Raw genomic sequence first — 20,670 nt, 5'->3', positions numbered from 1 at the left:
GACGGTGAAACATTCTATTCTATATTTCATAGTGAAAATTATTTCGGTTCTCGCTTTATTAGCCAATCTTGTGAGCTTCCCTTCCTCTCCCTTCCCTTCTCCCTCCCTCTGCCTTCTGGCGCCCCTCTGGGCAGACGCAGACGCCACGGGCGCCTTCCCCTTTCGTACCCCCCCCCTTCAGAGCAGCTCTGAATACAGCATGCAGTTATGTTGCACTGGACATAAAACGCGCGGAGCAACAACAACACATATCCAAAGTCTAACAAGGGCCTCTGAATTGGGGACTTTCTTATAAAGGCCACATGTTGCGAGACACAACCTTTTTTTTGTTTTGTTTCTGTTGACTGCAGTTGTGGTGCTGTCCTCAGGGCTGGCGAGAGGAGGGGGGAGGGTCAACGGGGGTAGAGACCCGGGGCCCGCGCGACCCAATGCACGACTGCTGCTAGCACCAGGAGAAGTTATAGGAGGGGAGTCTGGGTGGCAGTCATTCCAGGGCCCGTAATTTCTCTCGCCGGCCCTAGCTGTCCTCGTTGTATAGTGAAATGTTAGCTATTGCAAGCAGCTAAGACACACGTATACAGTGCGGGTAACACGTACAAAAAGGAATATAACATTTGCTAAGCACCGTCGAGCCGGGGTGCACACGAACTCTCCCACACACAAGAACCCGTGGACATATTATGGAGCGGAACGACTTGTAAGGAAATGCTCGAGATGAACAATCGCCAGTTGTATACACACACGTCGTTTGTGCGAAAGAAGCGAATAGTAGATAAGACTAGGAGTGTGTACCTTTCCTAGAGGACGTCTTCCCGTGCGGCACGCTCATTTCAAAAGACACGAAGCCTTCGAGTAATCAGACATGCATAATTCCCTTGCCTTTGCGGAACTGAAGTGTTCTTGCTCGCGTGCTCACGTTTAGCGTGGAACAGAGCAAAAGCTCAGCAAACGCTACCTGTGGACTTTGTCTGGCGGTGCGGCTTAGCGTTTACTTCCGTGAGGCCAGTTGTGTACAACAGTATGCTTACATAAAGATCGCTATACACTCCGATACAATCTGCATGCACGAAGATGATTCATAACAAACAGAAATAAGATATCCGGGACGTAATCTCGTAAGAGCACCTGGATCAAGGATGAACTTAACTTTTGTGGTGCATCAAAACAGCCGCAGCGGCAACCTTAATGCGTTCGTGACGTCATACGTGCAGGCGTGCGGTTGTCCGACAGCGATAGAGGGGCATCTGTGCAAAGTCACACGCACTTTGTGTTCACGATTTCCCAGTGAGGGCTGCTAAGTTTGAAAACACCGTGCCATCCAGACAGCATACTTTGGTGCGGTTCGGACAGTGGTGCGTTCAGATGAAGACCAAGCCACTCGCCGTTTTTGCCACGCTTCAAACACAACAACCAGATATGACAGCCACCCCTTCTACAGGAAGTTAATGTCACGCTCAATAAAGAACGCCAGCAACGGAATAAAGATCCACAGTAACTTCCTGGAACTCCCTTTTTCTTATCTGAACGGCTACCACTCCCAATGCTGCACGCGATCCAAGCTGGCCTTCATTTTATATTTTCTGGTGCGTGATCCCAAGTGGGGTAAAACTATTCCAACTATTAATGCTTGACCTGTGCTTACACGGAGGTCAATAGGGAAGCCCGTCTCGTCACACAGGCATAAAAGGTTGGCACCCCTTCGCTAGATTTTCCCGGGCTGTAGCGCTTAACATTCAAGCTCTTGTCAAATGTTCGGAAATCTAAAAGGTCAGTTGTGCACACATCTACAAGGGAATCGTGCATAAGTCCGCTAACCCTGTAGAGGCGATGAGGGACGGTACTGAGAACATGCGCAACCAACGCATAGATCGGTGTGCTTAGTACAAAAAACGTAGACACGGTAACAGCCCAGTAACGCTTCACAAAGCCGCGTGCGTTTCTTGTATTCTTTTTTTTTTTCGGTGCTTGCAACATAAATGCGTAAGTACGGAAAATACCTTCAGCTGTAATTTCTCCTTCTCCACAAGTGTCCTGGCAAAGTCGTCTTCACTCACCCATGGCGCATTTGCTCTGATTCGATAGGGCCGAAAGGTGGCAACCTACTCGCGGACAATCGCAGACATGTCGGACGCCACGTGGCGCTTTAAAAATCTGTTTAATATTGTAAAACCTCTTATATACATACAATAATCTCGTATAAACGACCTGCCGTATAAAGGGCACACACTGTACAAGGACTTTGGTACACAATTCAAAACGTGGGAAAACGATCCGCTAGTCTCTCTGAAAAAATTCCCTGGTTCACATCTCCAACAATACTTTGCAGTTCGCGTAAACACTCTAGATATGAACACGAAAGGCAGTGATGCATCGCACGTGGTGCCCTTCAGCACAACAATATACACGCATATCCCTTCATGCATCTCTTTGGTTTCCAGGCACGTGTACGCTGCAGAGGAATTTACAACGTCTATCATGCGAAAGGGTCAAGACTAGTGTTGCCATGCGAGCTCATGGCAGGCAGCAAGCACGCAGAGATGTGTGAGCCTTGCGGTAAGGTTCAACAGGAAGACACAGCGTGGCACTAGCTAGAGTAGTCCACAAGAAGGTCAGTACGTAAGTAGCACAGTGAGCAGGTCAGCCTCATGCGCGGGCTTGGATTCCGTGCGGCGGCCCGAGCTCACCTTGGCTGCACTCGGTGTCACAGATCAGGGCTGCCAGAAGCTGCTCAAGCTGGCCGTCCTCAAGCGGCTGACCACGTCCTGCTCGACGGAGAGCGTCTGCACGGCCTGCACGCTTCGATTTTTCACTGAACACTCTTTCGCGGAATCCGACGGGTGCGGGGTCTTCGTCCAGTTGTTTCCACCGTTGTGATTCTCGCTTGAGAGCGTCCAGGACGTCGGTCATGCTCTGCGCGTCTTGATGAGGTGTCGACGCATTCGCTGACAGACAACGGGCGTTACGAAACTGACGGCGCGTGCTGTCCTTTCGTAAACTCCTATACGCTAAATCGTCGCCAACGATGTCCGGTGTACCCTTCGGTCGCGTAAGTGGTCGCGGTGTTCCAGAGGGCTTCGCGCGCAGGTAATCTGTGGCAGAGCACTGGTTTGTCGGTGACAGTGGAATGCCGGGAGGTGGGTGTGGCGCCGACACACGACCAGCGTCGGCCTGCGTGTAGTTTCGGTACCACAGGTCGTCTTTTTCGATATCGGGCTCATTGGCTAGGGTGAGATCTGTTAACAGCGGGTGGACTTCGATGGTCGGCGTGAAGGCGGCTGAACAGAGAAGATAGCTCACGTCTTGTTTGGGGCTGATGTTGCCCCTTGAAAGTTGTTCTTTGGGTTGTACGAGTCGTCTATAAGCGAGATCATCCTTGAGCTTGTCCGGGATCGCTGATCGTCTAAATGACGGAGCTCTTTGTCGTGGTCGTTGAAAGCACTGCGTAGAACCAGTCCAAGACGCGATGCTGTCGCTGCTACTCCTCGTCAGAGGAAAAGCTTCTGGAGAAGCTGACGTCCTCTCCGGTCGGTTTAGCTGAAACTGGGTTGGCAGGTCTCTTCGTTCTGCACGAAAGAGCAAGTCTTCATCCTCGTTTAGTTTGAGGCTTTCGTATATTTCTTCCAACTCACTGAGCGCGGTCTCTAAATTTGCTGAATAACGACGTTCTCTTTCCCTTTTCATCACGTCATCTAGACGCTTTGTAGCCGTCTCAAGACTTTTTGGCGCTAACGGTGGCTGACCTGACGTGCAGTCCCACGTCCGCTCTGCAGCCAGCGAGAGCGGTCGGCGACGCCGATCGGGTGGTCGTGTCCTGCCATTTTGCGGAGCAAGCGCCTCCACTGACGCCGATGCCATTCGGTAGTTTGGTGACAATCGAGGCGGAGGTGCAGCGAAAGACCTCCTTTCACGGCGTCCTCCGTCGCTCAAAGAAGGACTCGGCAAATCGTTACGAGGAGCTTGGTCTGTGTAAGAGTACAGGAGACCTCGTGGTCGTGCTTGCACAGAGTTGCCGAGATCCGAATAGCTTGACTGTGTAATTGGAGATCGCGGCTTTGCATTTCCATGACCGTTGGAGAGAGTAAGGGGCTTGAGGCTCCGAGCGGCCCTCTCTGTGCTCGGAAAAGAATCCAAGGACACGGAATGCCTTCCATTCTGAGGAGAGGCAAGGTTCTCTCTGGAGAGCGCTCTGGACTGACACCTTCTTGGAGGTGGCGTCGGAACGCGGCCGAGACTTGGACTGGACGCCACCGACTGAGAGCTCACTCCGGAGTCGTGTGGTGATGGAGACATGAAAAGGAGACTTGGAGACGGACTTGTCAACACAGTCTGTCTAGAGATGCCGTGAATACTTCTCTGGAAGAGACGGCCGCCTCCGCTGTCACTCATGATGACCTTTGGAGCTGGTTCCTGGTAAGCAGCGCTCTCCTGCCACACTGGATAACCGGAACCGGCGGGGGGCAACCGAGGGAAGGACTCATTGTGAAGGCGTCGTCGGGCCGCTTTCAGCCAAGGGGCTCGCATCCTGTAACAAGAGAGGAACAGAAACTGAAACCAGCTCCAATAAAGGGTGATTTTTATAGTCACAAGGATTCATAGACTGAGCTATTCATCATCACGTGATTTGCCGAACCATAGCCTCCTATATACTAGACTATGGCCGAACGTGATCTGTAAATTATATACTCGTGCCTCAGAACTTCTGCCACGACAAGAATAATATGCCATGGGACTTACGCACTGTGCGGCTAATACGCGCGCGATTCCGGTATGCCCGGAATGCTAAGCGGGGTTACCGCGGTACACGCGGCCGCTGTCTTTTCTTTCCTGATTCTTTTATTATGGCGCTCAATCACTTCTGTGCTTCAGTCCCCGCATTACTGTCAAAGGTGGTCTTCCCACCCTCTCAGCCATGGGAGCTAGCTCAACGGGAAATGGTGACGCTTGAAAACGGAAAGCTAGGTAAGAGGAAAAATAGCCGTAAAGATACTGCTATAGCATCGCAGTTCAATATGTTATCTAGTGATCTTTATCGTTGTAGTTCTCAATGATATCTGACAACTATTTTTCTGACGTTCGTGATCGGTTCGTGACATCTGTTGCTGGGAAGCAGCAAGGGCGATAAAAAAAAAGTGTATGGTGTCAAGCTGATGGGGTAACTTCAACAATCCTGGTGGTTACCGTGGTACAGGGAGCATCCAATGAAGGCTATACTGAGGGATGCTCCCTGTACCTATACTGAGGGATGTTCGCATGCTTTCTGTGGTGAATAGTTCTCCTGGACTATCCAAATCTCAGAGCAAGAGGGACTGCACATCTCTCCCTTTCCTGTCCCACCATCATCTCCCTCTTTCACCTTCCCCTCTTCTCCCACCCCTGGGTGCACAGAGCCGCTTTTCCAGAGCAGGCTGACCGCATCTTCCCCCAACATCACCCCACCCCCACACCAGGAAGATAAAAAAAAAAAAAAGAGTGCCATGAGAGCACACAGGGAAAACTAAGGCACGAACATGTGACGCATTCCATGTGACGCATGTGACGCAGCATCCACTGTGATTTGTCAATTCACCAGCTGTTATCACAACAGTAAATGTAAAAAAAGTAAATGTAAAAAAAAGTAAATGTAAAAAAAAGTAAATGTAAAAAAAGCAAAATAAACAACAACAACAAAGCAAAACAAAAACGAAAGAAAAACACGATTAAGAATAAGCTCTGTACTCGATGCTTCGTGTGGCCCTGGTACTTACCAAGACGATTTCTCGAGTTCATCCTCGTCTTCTGAAGAACTGTCTTTGCACTTCTCTCGGCGAGCAGCTTCCGCTCTTGCCTTTGCAGCTTTTCGTTCTCTTCGCAGTAAACTCTCATTGGAACCTCTGGAGTCGGCGGGAGATTTTCTAGGGGAGGATGCTTTCTGATCATCGGCCGGCGAGAGGAGGTCTAACCCAGCACTCTCGGGCCTATGAAACTCAACAGAGGAACACGATGTATCAGAGCTGATAGAACTCTCGTCCAAGGAACTCTGTTCGTTGCCGTCGCATGGTCGGAGCCAGGAGCTTTCTTCTTTCCTAAACTGTGCGAAGATAGTCCTGGGGTCTAGAGGACGCGCCGGTAGACTTCGAGACTTGGGTCTCCAGTCGGGCACCTGGCCGGGCATTCTGCCTCAGGCCCACGAAGGTTCCTCGCCGTTCCCTGGTAGAAGATAAACGTAAATGGGGGTTAAACTCCTCCAAAGGAAACAGTGACGTGGGGGAGTATGTATCATTTCGCACGTTTCTTGCACGGTTTCTTGTCGGCAAGGTAGAAGGAGTACTTAGAGGTCAAGGAGGTCAGTTTTACTGCAATACTGGATGAGTCTCCTCATCATTTACCTGCGCTTTTGAGTATTAATGCGCAACATTGGTGAAATGAATCTCAAGGTATAATGGAGGTTGTTCGTGCTGAAAACCATGCCGACGCACCAAGAGCAATGGCAACAGTACACCGCTTCCACGCTTGCAATCCTAGATATTACTCTGGTACTTCTTCCATTTTATGACGCATTAGAAGTCGTGAACGTATAGAGAATGCAAGAAGAAAGAGATAACAAAGATCAAACAGGACGCCATATCACATTGCACAAGAGCAGAAGCCTGAGACGTCCAGGGTCCTCATGAGTTCGGGGATGAAACGAGAGGTGGCTCCTTGTGGCTGGATCTCAAATACAATACAACTTGTTTCGCTATGATGACAACTTGTTTTGATAGGGGTGAAAATGAACGTAAATGACTATTTCTGCACTGATCTTGCTCTCTACTCTTTTCTTCTGACGCATGTCACACAGTGGTGGCGGACCGTTTGGACTATACGGACACAGACATTTCCAGAGGTGGACTCATTGTTTGTTCGCTTCGTGTGCGCACCTCGTAACCAACATATAGGTAATGAAGTTGTCAAATATATGAAAAGTTTTGTACTTATAGCGTAAACGTATGTAGTCCCACCACCCACAGCTGCTATATACGGCGGTGCCTCTTTTATAACTAAACTCCTCGCCCGCCGTCAGAGAGACTTGGCGACTCGGCTCTGTAGTGTTCGGACGCACTGTCGTCCCAGCTAACAAATATAGCATTATGTTATTGGCCCGGCCTCTTCATCCATCATCATCACCCCTCCATCTCCCTCACAGTAGCTGCTGCTGGACAGGTAAAGGAAGGCGCTGTCGATGTCGTACTGCACACAAAATTACTGTTGTGGTTGACAATATTCCCGCACGTATTCTATTTTCATGCCCCTATAGAATCTCGACATTTAGAGCGGTGTCCTGTTAAGGGCCAACGGAAGTGCCTTGTTGTACTGGGGGCTATTTTGAGAACAAAGGCAAATTATATCCTATTTATGGCGCGTCATCGTACGTGGGATGTGTACGTCAATATGGAATACATAGGCCCCGATCGGATTGTAGTCTAGAGCTGAGGCACTTTGGCATTCGTCATACGGGATGCCGAGTTGACACCAACAATAAGGCATTCTTTTGTACCTCAGCGTCAGCGCGGCAGAACACTTAGAAGCAAGGAGTGAGAAAAAAATATTGTATGGTGTCTTGTGTCGTCCTTTTAAGTGTTGCCATGTGCTGCTTTTTTAGAGAGCTCAATGCATTAAGATTCTTATTATTATGTTGTTCTTATTATTCGGGATTAAGGCAAAGTGCTAAACTGTCACGTGCTTTCTTACTTGCTTTCAGAGTCACTGTGCAAACTATTAAAATGAAATTCGCAGCCAATTATTTAGAATTTAGAATTTTATAGGGGGCGCTTTCGCATCCGTGCCATCACTGTCACTTCGGGGTTCTGTTCCGCCATCCAATGAGGCAACCGATTCGAGACAAAAGGCTGGGTGATTACGTTTTATCATATCTCAAAACAGTCCTCAATCACCCGTATCTCGGTCGCACACCGTCAAGGGGCCATCAAGGTGTAATAGCTCGTATTTACGTCACAGTGAAACCGAAACCGGATGCGAACGTGTCGATCGCTAGCTTTTCGTTTGCCGGAAAAACCACGACGCTCTTCTGGATGAAACTTTGCGTTTGGCGTCTACACCTTACTTATATCCCCGCCAATGGGCAGTCTTCATTTTTCATGGCAATTGAAACCAACGGTCATTGAACACGCGTAGCGCCACCTAACAGTATAACTTGTAAACTTCTCAAAAAGCATCAGACCTGTTTCTGCTGGCCAGGTGGCGCGAGCAAGCAGCAAGATCAGCGCCCCAAAATATGCAACACGCGGTAGTGACAGACACGGTAGTTTAGCAGACGACGCTGCACTTTGAAATACATAGCCTCGAGTTGTTCGCACTTGGCAAGATGCATCGCTTTTTGTGTGGGTTTCCTACAGAGGGTTTTGTGGGTACAGGGTCTCCCTACTGTGGGTTTTTGTAGCCTCCTTGGCGACATACCGCTTAAAAAAAAACAAAAAAACAATTCAAATTCAAATTGGGAGTAGATTTACACGCAAGGTGAAACACCACGCTGATGCACCTCCCTACTGTTTGGATCCGTGGCCGCTTGGGCCCGAAATGGCGCTGTTCAAGCTTCGCTACAACAGCCCTACGCACTATGCAGTCTATGCTCCCTGACAGACTGACATGCAACACGTTTTATGGCGCTCGCATATGTAATGGCTATTGCTTTCAATGATCATTGAAGACATCCGTTTGACAGGGATATTATTAGCCGAATATTAGTCGACAGCACTATAGACTGTCCTTTCATGCCAGCACCGGTACAAGAAATACTTTATTTTGACGATGATTAGGATTTAAGCAAGCAACTTATGTCTCAGCTGCAGATCTTCCAACTATTTATTAGCATTGTGGTTATGAGCTTGCAGTACTGTTTAATACTGCTCGGGTAAGTCTCCACTGTCATGCGCTTCTATAGAGCTATCGCTCATGTTGCTCATGTTGTTCTAGGTACATGCAGAGTGCAGCTGGTAGAGCGAACCTCTATGCTCGCCAGGCCACCTGTTCCATTTGAATGCACCTGTGTTGCACGGACACGCTTCTTGTATTTGGGCAAGAAACCCAGATACCTGTCACCGTTATGTGCATTTCGGACGCCGATATCGTCTCGAATGTCTTCTTGCAAAAGCGTATTGTTCGACTTGTGTCGAAGTGCAAAGGGCTCTTGAAAGACTCTGCGTGAAAGGACGGCACAGCCTTCGATGATTTTGTATCGGTCGCAAAAAAAAAAAAAAAAAATATACAGAAATAAAAATAACAATAGAAATAAAGAAATCCACGTAAATAACAATATAAGAACACAACAAAACAATATATAACAAAAAATAACAATAAAGAAAGACACGTGAGGATACTAAAAGGATACTAATTGTTATGCTCAGACTGCAAGTGCGCACGAGGTACAGCACGTAGACAGATAGTGCCGATGAAAACTTATAATAACTTTGGAAAACTAAACACTTCAATTCAAATATGGAGGTTCCATAGTTCTGCCTTACGAAATCGTGGGAGCCACAATGCTTGCTGCTCGTAAAAATTATAAAAATTGTTGGGGAAGGGGATGTGTTTAATGCAGATAAAAAATAAGAAAGAGAGAAGCCAAAAACGAAAATTGATGGACATTCCCCTGTGTCTCTTTGTTTAAGGTTATATTAGATGAAGACAAGAGTGGAGTTGTCAATCCTCTGAGTTGAGTTGAGTTGATAAGAAAATCCTGTGTATGTGTCATAGCTGCCTTTTCGTATTGCAGTTTTCTGCATTGAGGGCTCTGCGGTAGGCGTGCGTGCGTGTTTCTGGTTATATCTTCATTTCTTTCTATCACCATGGTCATTCTTCACTGCCCTTAATCACTCTTAACAAATGGCGCAGAGATTAGACACACACCGCCTAACACAACATCCGTGTATTCTTATAACGCCAATGTACACAATATCCGAGCCGCACTGCAAAATGAGATCAAAAACCTCGTCCGCGCTCCCTTTAAAATCGTGACATCGTCCAGCTGCCTTGAGCGTTGCACCTGCCAGGTAAAGGGCTCGATTCGCCTTTCACCTATACGGAGTGCTATCGGCCGCTAATTCGTCGCTGTTAGGAGCGACGATAAAGTCGACCCTAATGTCGTACGCCACCCACGTCGCCTCTGCCCTTTACGTTAAATAATAACGGATTGACCGTGTGTAAAAAGACGACGGGGGGGAGTAGACATCATAGGTGACAAAGGATGTACGACGTCCACACGCAACAACGAGGCAAAAGGAAAAAAAAAAAAAAAGCGTAGCAGGGGGAGCCACGGCTGTCACCCACTGCGGCACGACCTTGCTCTAGTTCTTGATCCGACGGTACCTCATTTGCGTCGAGTGACGTACGGTATCTTTTGTGTGGGGGGGTAATCATGTGTAGAGGTTGGAGAGTTTGATAGAGAACGTGCGTCTGGAACCATATGATGGAATTGAAATCAATTGACTCGTTCAGAGGCACCGGTGATGGTTTCTTTGAAAAGAGCGGTCTGTGCTGCCTGGGTGTTTTCCCTGGGTCTTCCTCAGGCGAGATCTGTCGGCCCAGGATGCACAATCCCCCCCCCCCCTCCCACGTTGCTCTTCTGAGCGTTGCCGACTACTGCAAGCAGTTTCAGCACCACCACCACCATGCACCACCACCTTGCTTGAAAAGAGAGGGAAAGTGAACTTGGAAGTGCCAAATTTTACTAAAAGTGAGCAAGAAATAATGGTATTCTTATGTCGCCGTTTTCTGCCCGGTGATTTCGAACGTTGTGAAGATAATTACCAGAACTATGTAGTTTTCAAAGGTTTTCAATAGTTTTTTTTTTTCTACAAGTTTTCTCTTATTTTTCGACGATTTGCCTGCGCTTTTCAACGGCTAGCGTCACAAAGGTGGTAACAATACTGATCAGTTATACTGTATCCCAATAAAACCGTATACCTGTGATACTTACGTGCCCTTTTTATGTATATTGCTTCCACTCCAGTGCCAATACCAGTCCCAAATAATCTCACGGATACGTGATGTGATATCCTTTCCCTCCATTGCGGCGCTCACTGCCTTCTTCATTATCTTCAGCCCATCATACATAAAAAATCGTCTCTTTTTTTTCGAACGAGACAACTGCGTGAGTCAAACATCGGACGTCCTCAACCATTCCATATCCTCCAGTACAACCTCCAATCTCGCAATCATTTCCTTTCATTACACCACGCAAGACATGCAATTCATTGCTCAACTCCACGTACTCAATGCGCACATACGTTGCCATATTAATGATGGAGATCGTAATGACACTGCACCATCGAACCACCTTCATCATATTTCTTTATAGTAAGCGTGACGATGACATAGGCGGTACCACCACCACCCCACCACCCAGCACGATGTACATTAGGCTCGAAACAAAGCCATTGCGCGCGGAACAATTCAAACATCGCAGCAATGACCTACTACTAGTTACGATGAGGGAGGCGAGTATGAATAGTACGATGGGTGTTGTCGAAATTGTTCCATCGTGGCTGGCCCAAGGGCAACGTAACGCTCCGTGAAGCAGGCTCGCTCGGCATGGCGAAAAGGGGAAGTACAATCGGCGGAAAGGGCCAAGGTCCAACTCCGCTGAGCCGAGCCCGGTTGAAAATGGGGTTCGTTGTTACCAAGTGCTCAGATTTCATAATCTGCTATCGCGATAAAGACCTTTGTGCGACCGTATTTACCACGTGGAGCATGGTCCAGAGCATACCTGGGTAAATTACTTCTAAAATGTAATTCAATTACATTACTCATTACACCACTTAGAATTTAATTAAATTACATTACTCATTATTACAATTGAAATGTAATGAAATTACATTACAATTAGTACGAAAAAGTAATGACATTACAAGGTCATTACTGCGAGTTTAATCCTAACGATATTGAGGATGCGGAAATTCACTGTCAGACAACACTATGTTGTACAAACAAGATATATTTTTTTCTGTGCCGATTACGTGCGTCACCGTTCATAGTGGGCGTTGGAATTCTTTTAACTCGCTAGTCGGCAACTCTCCTTCTGCCAAGTGCCAAGACAAAACACACACTCGATTCTTTTGCAAAAAGTAACGAGTAATGTCATTAAAATTACTGCCCAAATATAATTAAATTACATTACAAGTTACACAACGTCAAAAGTAATGCATTACACTACAAATTACCAGAAAAAGTAATTCACTACTGTAATTCCAATACAGTAATGACATTACTACCCAGGTATGGTCCAGAGCTGAGTACCACGAACTGTGTTCTGGGTCGCTCCCAATCAAGCTGTGACAGGTATACTAGCACAGCAATCCCTCGTTATAACGGCTGTTCTCCATCATGTGTGTCATAGTTGAAAAACGGGTAAGGGGGCCTACAGTTTTAGGGTCACTTTTCGTGCACGCTTGCGTGCTTCGTAAGTGCTTCGGCAATTCAGCCGCTCGTGGTTTGTTAGTTTTGTGTGCGCTATGATCCGAAAACTCAGTCAGTGCTTCGTGTTTCGTCTTGAGGGGTGGTCAGTCGAGTTGGCATCGAGGGCTCACGTCTATGAAGTACTCGACGCGTGCGGACTCAGTCTACCAGTTGTCACGGATGAATGCGTAGCGCATGCAGCTACGAGCTCCTTTCGCAGGCTTGCTTTCGCATCGAATATCCTACACCCCTACACACACACGCCCCCCAAAAAAAGGAGTAATTTTAGTCCATTCGGGGACTAAATGCGTTGCCACAAGCATTTGTCCCTTTAGGGAGTAAATGCGCGGGACTAAATGAATATCACTGAGTGGGGACTGCATTTCACACACTGTTCCAAATATCCCAGGTACACAATTCGTGTGCATAGGAAAATTGCTAAATTTGCTACGTTATAGAGCCTTAGTTCATCAAATTCACGAAGAGCACATATATTTATGTAGGCAACTGCATTCAGGATACCACTGGCGAAGTTCAGTGACTGTTTGCAGTCCTGGGGAGTAAATGTCAGGGTTAGGGGATTAAAATGGGGAGTACAGCCTAGGGGACTATATAAACTGCAATTACTCCCCAATTTACACTTTTTTTTTGTCTTACAGTGTACGGGCGCCTTGGAACATTACTCTTTATGGTGCTCAATTACGCGGATCTCTGCAGCCGCGTCTGCGGGCAGAAGTAAGGGCTTTTGCGGAAGGCGCGCTTCGTCGCCTAACGGGCTCCTTCCCTGCGGCGCTGACATTTCTTTGTGAGACGAGGGAGACTTCTTTTTTGGAGACTTACTATCCGTACGGTACTAAGCACGTGTGTAATTTTCGAAGAGCCCGTAAAATGTGGCTGGCGAAGAGTCACCGTCGGATGGTTCGACGCTCAGGTTTCGGGCGGAAGTCTGCTTCCGGAGTGCTTCCTGTCCTGTGCCCTTTTAGAAACGCTTGACGCAATTCAACACTAGAAACTTAAGTTGACGATTTCATTAACTTTCTTGCAAAAGAAAATACTGATATCTCACAAATATTTAGAGCCCACTGGTCTCTTCCTCCGCGGTTGAGGAGGACGACGAGATGGAGCCAAAAGTGCAGCATCGTATACTCGGTGCTGTCATCAAGAATGACAGTTTACGAGAAGTGTTTTTCGCCAACTGTCATTCTTGAGACGATTGCTTGGGAGAAGGTAAGAATTAAATGTTGCATTTACGTTACGATAGCGTGTGCCCCTATATACTGGCCCCAAGGTTACGGGTTCGAATCCAACCTTATTTGGTGGCAGGGTGCAAGTTGCACAAACACGCATTTCGGAGTGCACCAAGAGAACCCCTAGTTGGTCTATAACATGAATCCACGGGCCGACCACTGTGGAGTCGCTCACGAACACAGTTGTCTCGCGACGTAAAGGCAGTTATCACTATAGCCCTGAACACAAGAGAAAGATTTGGTTCTGTGTTAGGGCCACGAAGCAACTGTTGCTATAAGCGGAGAAGAGAAAGAGGCAAGCAAACTGGTTTAACAGGCTTGTAGGTAACATATAGTCATTAAGTATAAGGAGCAATAGAAGACACACACACGCACACTAATGGCATCTGCAACTGGCAGCCGCCGATCGCTCTAGAGCGATCTGGAGCGCGCCCTCGACCTTCGAGTGGTCAAAACGGAGAGCTCTGACAACAGCCTCGGTAGTGCTGGTTTCTTCTTTCTTCCTCTAGCTCGGAGCGTTGTGGAGCGATAAGACTCACATGCACATGCTCACATCTTCGTGTGTATGTCTTCTACTACTCCTCACACTCGAGGAATGTAGAGAGAGGTAACTTTTCCTCGCGTGTGACGACAACACTAGACTCAATTGAGCCTTGTGTTGTCCTCTCCGTATTATGTGTTCTTCCAGTGATTTAGCCAGATCCCCCCCCTAAAACCCCTCAAATGTTCAGTGACACCCCCCCCCCCCTCTAACTTTTTCACCTGTGTGCCCCCTACAGGGGGGTGCCCGTGTAATTTCAGCTTTAGACACATACCGGTAATGACATGTTCAGCTGTAATAACGTAACTCTAATAATGCCCCCCCCTCCTTTTTTTTTCCAACACCCCTTCTGGATAAACCGCTGTGTTCCTCAAACTCAAGGAAGTGTTACCTCTCTCTGCAGTACACCAGCCCGCTTGCACCATTCTAATTTGCTCATCAAGGAATACGATGCCAACACGACCATCAGCTTCTAAGGGAACTGTGCCGACATATGTCTGAAAGCGTCTGAGGAAAACACAGGAAAAACCCCAGACAGCACAGCCGGCACCGGGATTTGAACCCGGGTACCTCCCAATCTCGACGTCCGGTCCTTAGGTCCTTAGAAGTCGGCCCAGGACGCACATTCCCCCAGGGCGTGAGTCGTGACGTTGCCCACATACGTGAGGCCGACAACGGCAAGCCCTATCACCACCACCACCACCACCATCAGCTTCTTCGAAGCCCGCTCCTCGTTCTCATCCCATGAATGAAAGCGCATAGCCTCGAGCTCTGTCATCGCTTTCTTGAGAGTGTGAAGACTAGACTAAAAATTGTCGCCGTTATCAGAGCACACATCTCAAACGGGTGAGAGGCAGAACGCTGACATAGTTTCGAAGAGCGGTAGCCTCTGTATTGTATGCAAATTGTCATTTACGCGTGCGAACCATAATAGCCGCTAGTCGCATGCCCTTAGACTTGAACTACTTAGTTCTCACTTCGAATGTGCGTGGAATCGTTTTGCGAAAGAATGGAGGTTACTACGGGTACGCGACAAATTTCTTCTCTCATGGGTCATTTGAGAAGCTGAAGGCCCTATACGTAAAGTGATATGTGTACAAACAGGATGGTGTTGCCTGATGCGACCTTGTACACCTGTTGATCCGGTACAGTGACCCTAACCCTTACGGAACGGTATTCCTCTTAAAAATACGAGACGTTAATAATGTTAATGAGGTGAGGAATGAGACGTTAATTGATTCGTTCGAGGTATCATCCCGTGAGACAACCGTGGTCACGAATGATGCCATGACGATGGTGATAACGGATAGAAGAAGAAAAATGGAGAAGTAAGTCACGACTAAATCGAACTGGCTACGCCAGTATACTGTGGCTCCTAACTATTGATTTTAATTTGGCGAGCACGTCAGGATATGGAACACCAGAAAAGACTGAAGGAAATTTCACGTGATACCACGTGACAGTGCCACCACTACCACGTGATCGTAGGACTGTGTCTTCAAAAAGGGTTTCACTGAAACTTTACCGCCAAGCGGTGGTCTTATAAAGTTTCTCCATTCAGATGCGTTTGGCAGAATGCCCCAAAGCAGGGAAGGATAATTGGACGTATTTTGGTGAAGTAGAGGGCGTGGAGTCCATGTTGTTTCTCATATATGTGTTGATGTCATGGAGTTATGAGGACTGGGACGAGTAGGTAAGCGAGGGATGCACCCTTGAGGTCCAATATTGCGCTTTGTTTCCATGCTCTCGTGTAGGATTTAGAGCATTACAGAAGATGGAATCATCGAAATACAAAAATAAAATGAAAAGTAACTGGAATGTCATCGCACAACAGGTATAGCCATTATCCGAATTCAATACCGGACGATAATTTTCGTTTCCGTTCCTGTTTCCGGTAATGGAGGACCGTGGCATGCGTTTCCGTTATCGTTACCATCTCCAATTTCGGTAATATACCGTTTCTGTTTCGGTTACCATTACCGTTACCCTTCCCTAGCTGCCCCAAAGATGCAGCCACGCCTTTATTGATATGTTTATTTATACATACTTTTATTTTACTGCCACGAAGGTTATATTATATGGCAGGAATATAGGCATATATTGGGCAGGAACATCGTTCCATTCAGCAATCGTGTGTGGGAAGAAACCTGAAACGCTATGCGTGAGCGGAAAGGTACAATATTTAAAGGATGCGTAGTACGCAACGGAGAGTTTCGCTGTAATGAAGGTCCTACACAACAGGGCTATGTGGCAATCCATAGCGTTACGGCGACGCCTCTAAGATGCACATTAATCTCACCTATAATGGTGTGTAAATATACATAATTCATTCAGTGTGATTTTGGACATGTGGTGTGAAGGTACCAGTCCCTCACAATATGTTATGGTGTCATGTTTTAGAATGCGCTTATGCTCAAGTGGCCTGATGTAGCAGTACGTACGTGCCAAGCAACACTAAATTTTGGCCCAATGTTGGCTGAATATCGGCAATACCGGTCCAGTACTGGGCCAATATTGGACCAGTGTTACAAGCATCCAGCCAATATTGGGCCAAGGTGTTTCGCTGCTTGGGGTACAATGCGGAACAACGGCGGTGCGTTCCGGTGACAACTGTTGCTTGCTGAGAGAGTGCTGTGGTGTTGTGGTTATATGTGTTCTTGTACGATGCTCATCTATTGCATGTTATGCTGTAAAAGCTGCACAAATGGTACTTATCGCTCTTGCATGCTTTGAGCTCCTGTGCCAATAACTTCAAATAAGTGAATTAACCAACTCCTGTTTTAAGCACAAGAAAACGTCTGACAGCAATTAGGAAAGAGTAACTCAGTAAAAAAATAATCATAGGTGATACAAATAAACAGAAAGAGAGAGAGAGAGAAAGAAAGAAAATAAAGTATTGTGTGTGGCTCTTTTGCATGCCTCTCAATACTACCTGAATCGCGGTTTACAGAGTTAGTTTTTTTTACCAATTCCACCTCATTTGTCTGTCGTTGTCGTACCTTGTTTGGAACTGGCACTCGTAGTCTCTATAGAAGACTCCCAAAGCATGCTAACCTGACCTAATCAGCATACAAACACCAAATCCAATGCCACCGTCAGGTGCAGCCTATACGCGTGTTTATCGAAACACAATAGAATCGCTAGCACATCATCATTCCACTTCAGAAAATGAAGTCATATGGTAGTTGTTGCACGCCGCACGAACAATACACAATTCATCTCGTGACGAACGTCACTTCGCACGAGACTGACATTTAGAAAATGATCCGCCCGCCAAAATATCTTCACTCAAGCGTAGGGCACACATCCGACCGTTTGCTGTGTCTACAGTAGTTCACGTCTTCAAAATGAAAAACGCCCCCTTCGTGGTGCATCATATGACCGACTTTAGACGGGAAGGTCACAGGGGCAAACCATGTGACGCGGAGTGCGCGGAAAAAAGCAGGGTGACGGTCGTGTCGGCGCTGTACAAAGGAGCACGATATGAGGATCACCCTCAAAGTCACCTTGCATGGCCTCGTCACGAGATTCACTTAATGGGAATGTTGACACAGGTTGTATCGAGTTCAGTAAGTAAGTGCTTGTGAGTACACGGTGAACTCCGTGACGTTATCTGTAGGTGAAGTGACGAAATTAGAAGCGCTGCCGCCAATTTTGTTCAGGAAAAGTGCGAGATCGGCAGTTGTCCAAGTGTGATAAAAAGAGTTGCTCGTCGCAAGCGGAGGCGACTAAATAGATTGTATAAGAAGCTATTTTGCAATCAGTGTGGATCGAAGCAATCATTGACCATTTAACGCCTTAGTGGCCATGTGCTTATAGATAATTGTTCTGGAGTAGTTGGTTACACTCTAAAGAGGGGCCTATATACACCTTCATGTTTTTATCTATTAATACCATCGTCATGTTTATGTGAGCACGTGAGATGATATAAGGTTATCCCTGAACCTATTGTTCCAGGCTGTACAAAGCAAGGAATAGGATTACATGTAGTTTGCAGTGAGAAATGTAAGAAACGATACAATGAAGTCCCTAGTATACAAGCCTCAGCTTGGGCGAACACGGAAAGACAACACGATATGAAAGCTAGTTGGAGCTTTCGAGCTTCCTTGTCGTGTTGTCACTTCGTGCTTGTCCAAGCTCAGGCTTGTTTACTGTGACGTTTGTCCATCAGCTGGCCAGCATTTATGACACTCTAAAAATATAGCGAAGGTACTGGTCACATCGAAAAACACGAGCCAATACTACGCGCCAAATATTAGGTTCTAGTATCAGAGAGCGACAGTGGAAAAAGATACTTCATCGCCTCGTTTAAATTTTGCACAATTAACTGTCGATAACAGGACTGACATTCTCGGCCCACCAGTCGAAATGTGTACTTTCCGAGTTATTGTCTCCGGAATATACTGCTAAAACGAAGACAATTTGGATAATAGACAGAGAAACAGCTCCCACCTGTGCCATGTTGTGTGTCCCTGCTTCGAAAATAATCCGAGCGGCTCTTCCTACACACGCACGTAAGGACACTTCCCCGTACGAGGTCCGCGTAGCGTACGCCACGGCTGCCGGCGTTGGACTACGCCGCTCGTCGCTACCACGCTGGCGGTCGACAGAGAGGAGAGCTCTCGAGGGAGGGGAATGCGGCTGACACGCACGCAGGCTGTCGTGGAGGCTTCGTAGGGGGAAAATCACAATGAAATACGCTTGTGTACGACCAGCACGCGTGTACGGCGTAGTTCTCAAGGAACATGCTTTGTGCAGACCGAATGGAGTTTTCCGTTCTAGTCTGTTGCTCGTCTTGCGTTGGATAACGGTACGACGTATATACAGGAAGGAATGAAAGTTGGGGAAAGCTAATTGTCTCTATTATAAGCAGTTGAGATGTGTGAAGGTCTTTACGTCGTGCGCAGAGAGGAGCTTAGAAAAGCGTGAAGTAGAGATGTAGAGAGAGGTGATATGATGCGCAGGCAACGAAGGTACACCAAGAAAAGAGAGACAGAGAAATTTTAGTATTTTGGGGGACAGAAGAAATGACATTAGCGTGTGATGCCAGTTGGATCTCGAATGCCATTTCTTAGGATAGTCGTGCTACACGTCAGATTGGAATGACATTAAACGCGACGATGTCGATGCGGGTCTCCCACTAGCCGCGCGTAAGAAATGGGGTAATTGAAGAGCGTAAACGTGTTCAAAGAGATTGAAAATACCCATAATAGCCCACAAACTGAGAAAATTTGCTCGATTTCATAATCGATGATCTGTACTTGTCGGAAAACTGTTGTCATCTTGCCTGTGAGATTGCAGTCTACGCCAAAAACCACTATGCAAAAAAGCAATCGTTAATTAACAACGCCAGGCATTTTGACAAAAATAATGATCGTTTTCGTGTAATTCATAAAATAAATGCCCGGTGCGCACTACAGAGTAGCTTTATGGAAGTTTTAAATTGCTTTTGTGCTGAGACAATGGGAGCGAGGGTACGCATTTCGTGGGCGAATGAGTTGGTGCGATCTCATTACGCGGAAACTGTCATTTGGATGAATGCCATTAAATATCGCCGTATAGCACGGCACGGATGACATTAAGACTTATCTCATTACGCACTTAGTGTCATTTTTTTCTGCCCGTGTGGCACGGGTATTAGACGCATTGCCACAACCATTAGTGCCTCTCGGAGGCACAAATGGACCTCCTGGTGGAAAAAGGAGTAAATTGAGAGAGGTATTACAGTACAGCTCCTTTGTCGGGTCTTGCATCTTCATATATGACTTTCCAGATGAATGTCGGCACAGTTCCCCCTGAAGTAGGCCCAGGACGCATACTAACCCCCCTGTCCCCCCACTCCTTCCTGCTGTCCTCTCTCCACCTGTCCACATCTGTACGCCGCTCATAGCTACAGTTGCTTCGCGGCGCTAAAATCTCAATATTTTATTTCTCAATCAACCAATCAATCAACCAATCACCGTTTCTAGTCCCCTATATTGCAATTACTCCCCATTTTAGTCCCCTAACCCTGACATTCACTCCCCGCCACTGCAAATAGTCCCTTCACTTCTAATAACGTTCCGTGTATTTATTTTTCTTTTTTCTTTGCGGAATAGCAAGCCGACGTCCCGTTTGGCTGACCTTTCCTCCCCTTTTTTTCTTTGTTCCAATAATTATGTCCCTCCCCAAAGGGACTAATGTTTGTGGGAATACGTCTATAGTTCCAACACTACTACAATTACTATTTTCTTTCTAAAATTCACATAAGCGTAATGTAATGTAGGGAGAGATGAGCGCAGTTATGAAAGCATACGAGGACAACAATTAAATGAACTTCCTGCCTCCACAGAATTTTTTTCCCCCAAGCTGTCAGTGATGCGTAGCGTGTTCTAGGTTTCAAAGACCAAGAAAATGGACAGAGCGAGAGAATGGAAAGTAATAAATCATAATTCTACATACGAAGTTTAAACT

At 46.9% G+C, this 20,670-nt stretch overlaps 2 protein-coding genes across 4 annotated transcripts in view; both read right to left on the bottom strand.

Annotated features, from left to right (window-relative positions):
* Positions 1 to 920, bottom strand: part of LOC135388887 (supervillin-like) — a 44,035-nt gene extending 43,115 nt beyond the window's left edge. Inside the window, exon 1 of the mRNA XM_064618750.1 lies at positions 793 to 920. Coding sequence (XP_064474820.1) covers positions 793 to 829 — 37 coding nt within the window. The 5' untranslated portion in view covers positions 830 to 920. The remainder of the gene's footprint in view (positions 1 to 792) is intronic.
* A 1,216-nt stretch (positions 921 to 2,136) lies between these two features.
* The window catches only part of LOC135388888 (uncharacterized), a 57,069-nt gene continuing 38,535 nt past the window's right edge, over positions 2,137 to 20,670 (bottom strand). For 2 of the 3 annotated variants that reach the window (XM_064618752.1, XM_064618754.1), the window contains exons 2-3: positions 5,745 to 6,186; positions 2,137 to 4,522 (exon numbers count right to left, since the gene is read on the bottom strand). In XM_064618752.1, coding sequence (XP_064474822.1) covers positions 2,644 to 4,522; positions 5,745 to 6,151 — 2,286 coding nt within the window. In that variant the 5' untranslated portion in view covers positions 6,152 to 6,186 and the 3' untranslated portion in view covers positions 2,137 to 2,643. Of the gene's footprint in view, positions 4,523 to 5,744; positions 6,187 to 18,669; positions 18,804 to 20,670 lie in introns of those variants that run through there. The other variant, XM_064618753.1, reaches the window with a different exon arrangement.

Source organism: Ornithodoros turicata, chromosome 3 (genome assembly GCF_037126465.1).
Source record: "Ornithodoros turicata isolate Travis chromosome 3, ASM3712646v1, whole genome shotgun sequence".
In the NCBI taxonomy this organism is placed as follows: Eukaryota; Metazoa; Arthropoda; class Arachnida; order Ixodida; family Argasidae; genus Ornithodoros; species Ornithodoros turicata.
The sequence above is the reverse complement of the archived record's forward strand: the minus strand, read 5'-3'. Positions and strand labels throughout refer to the sequence as shown.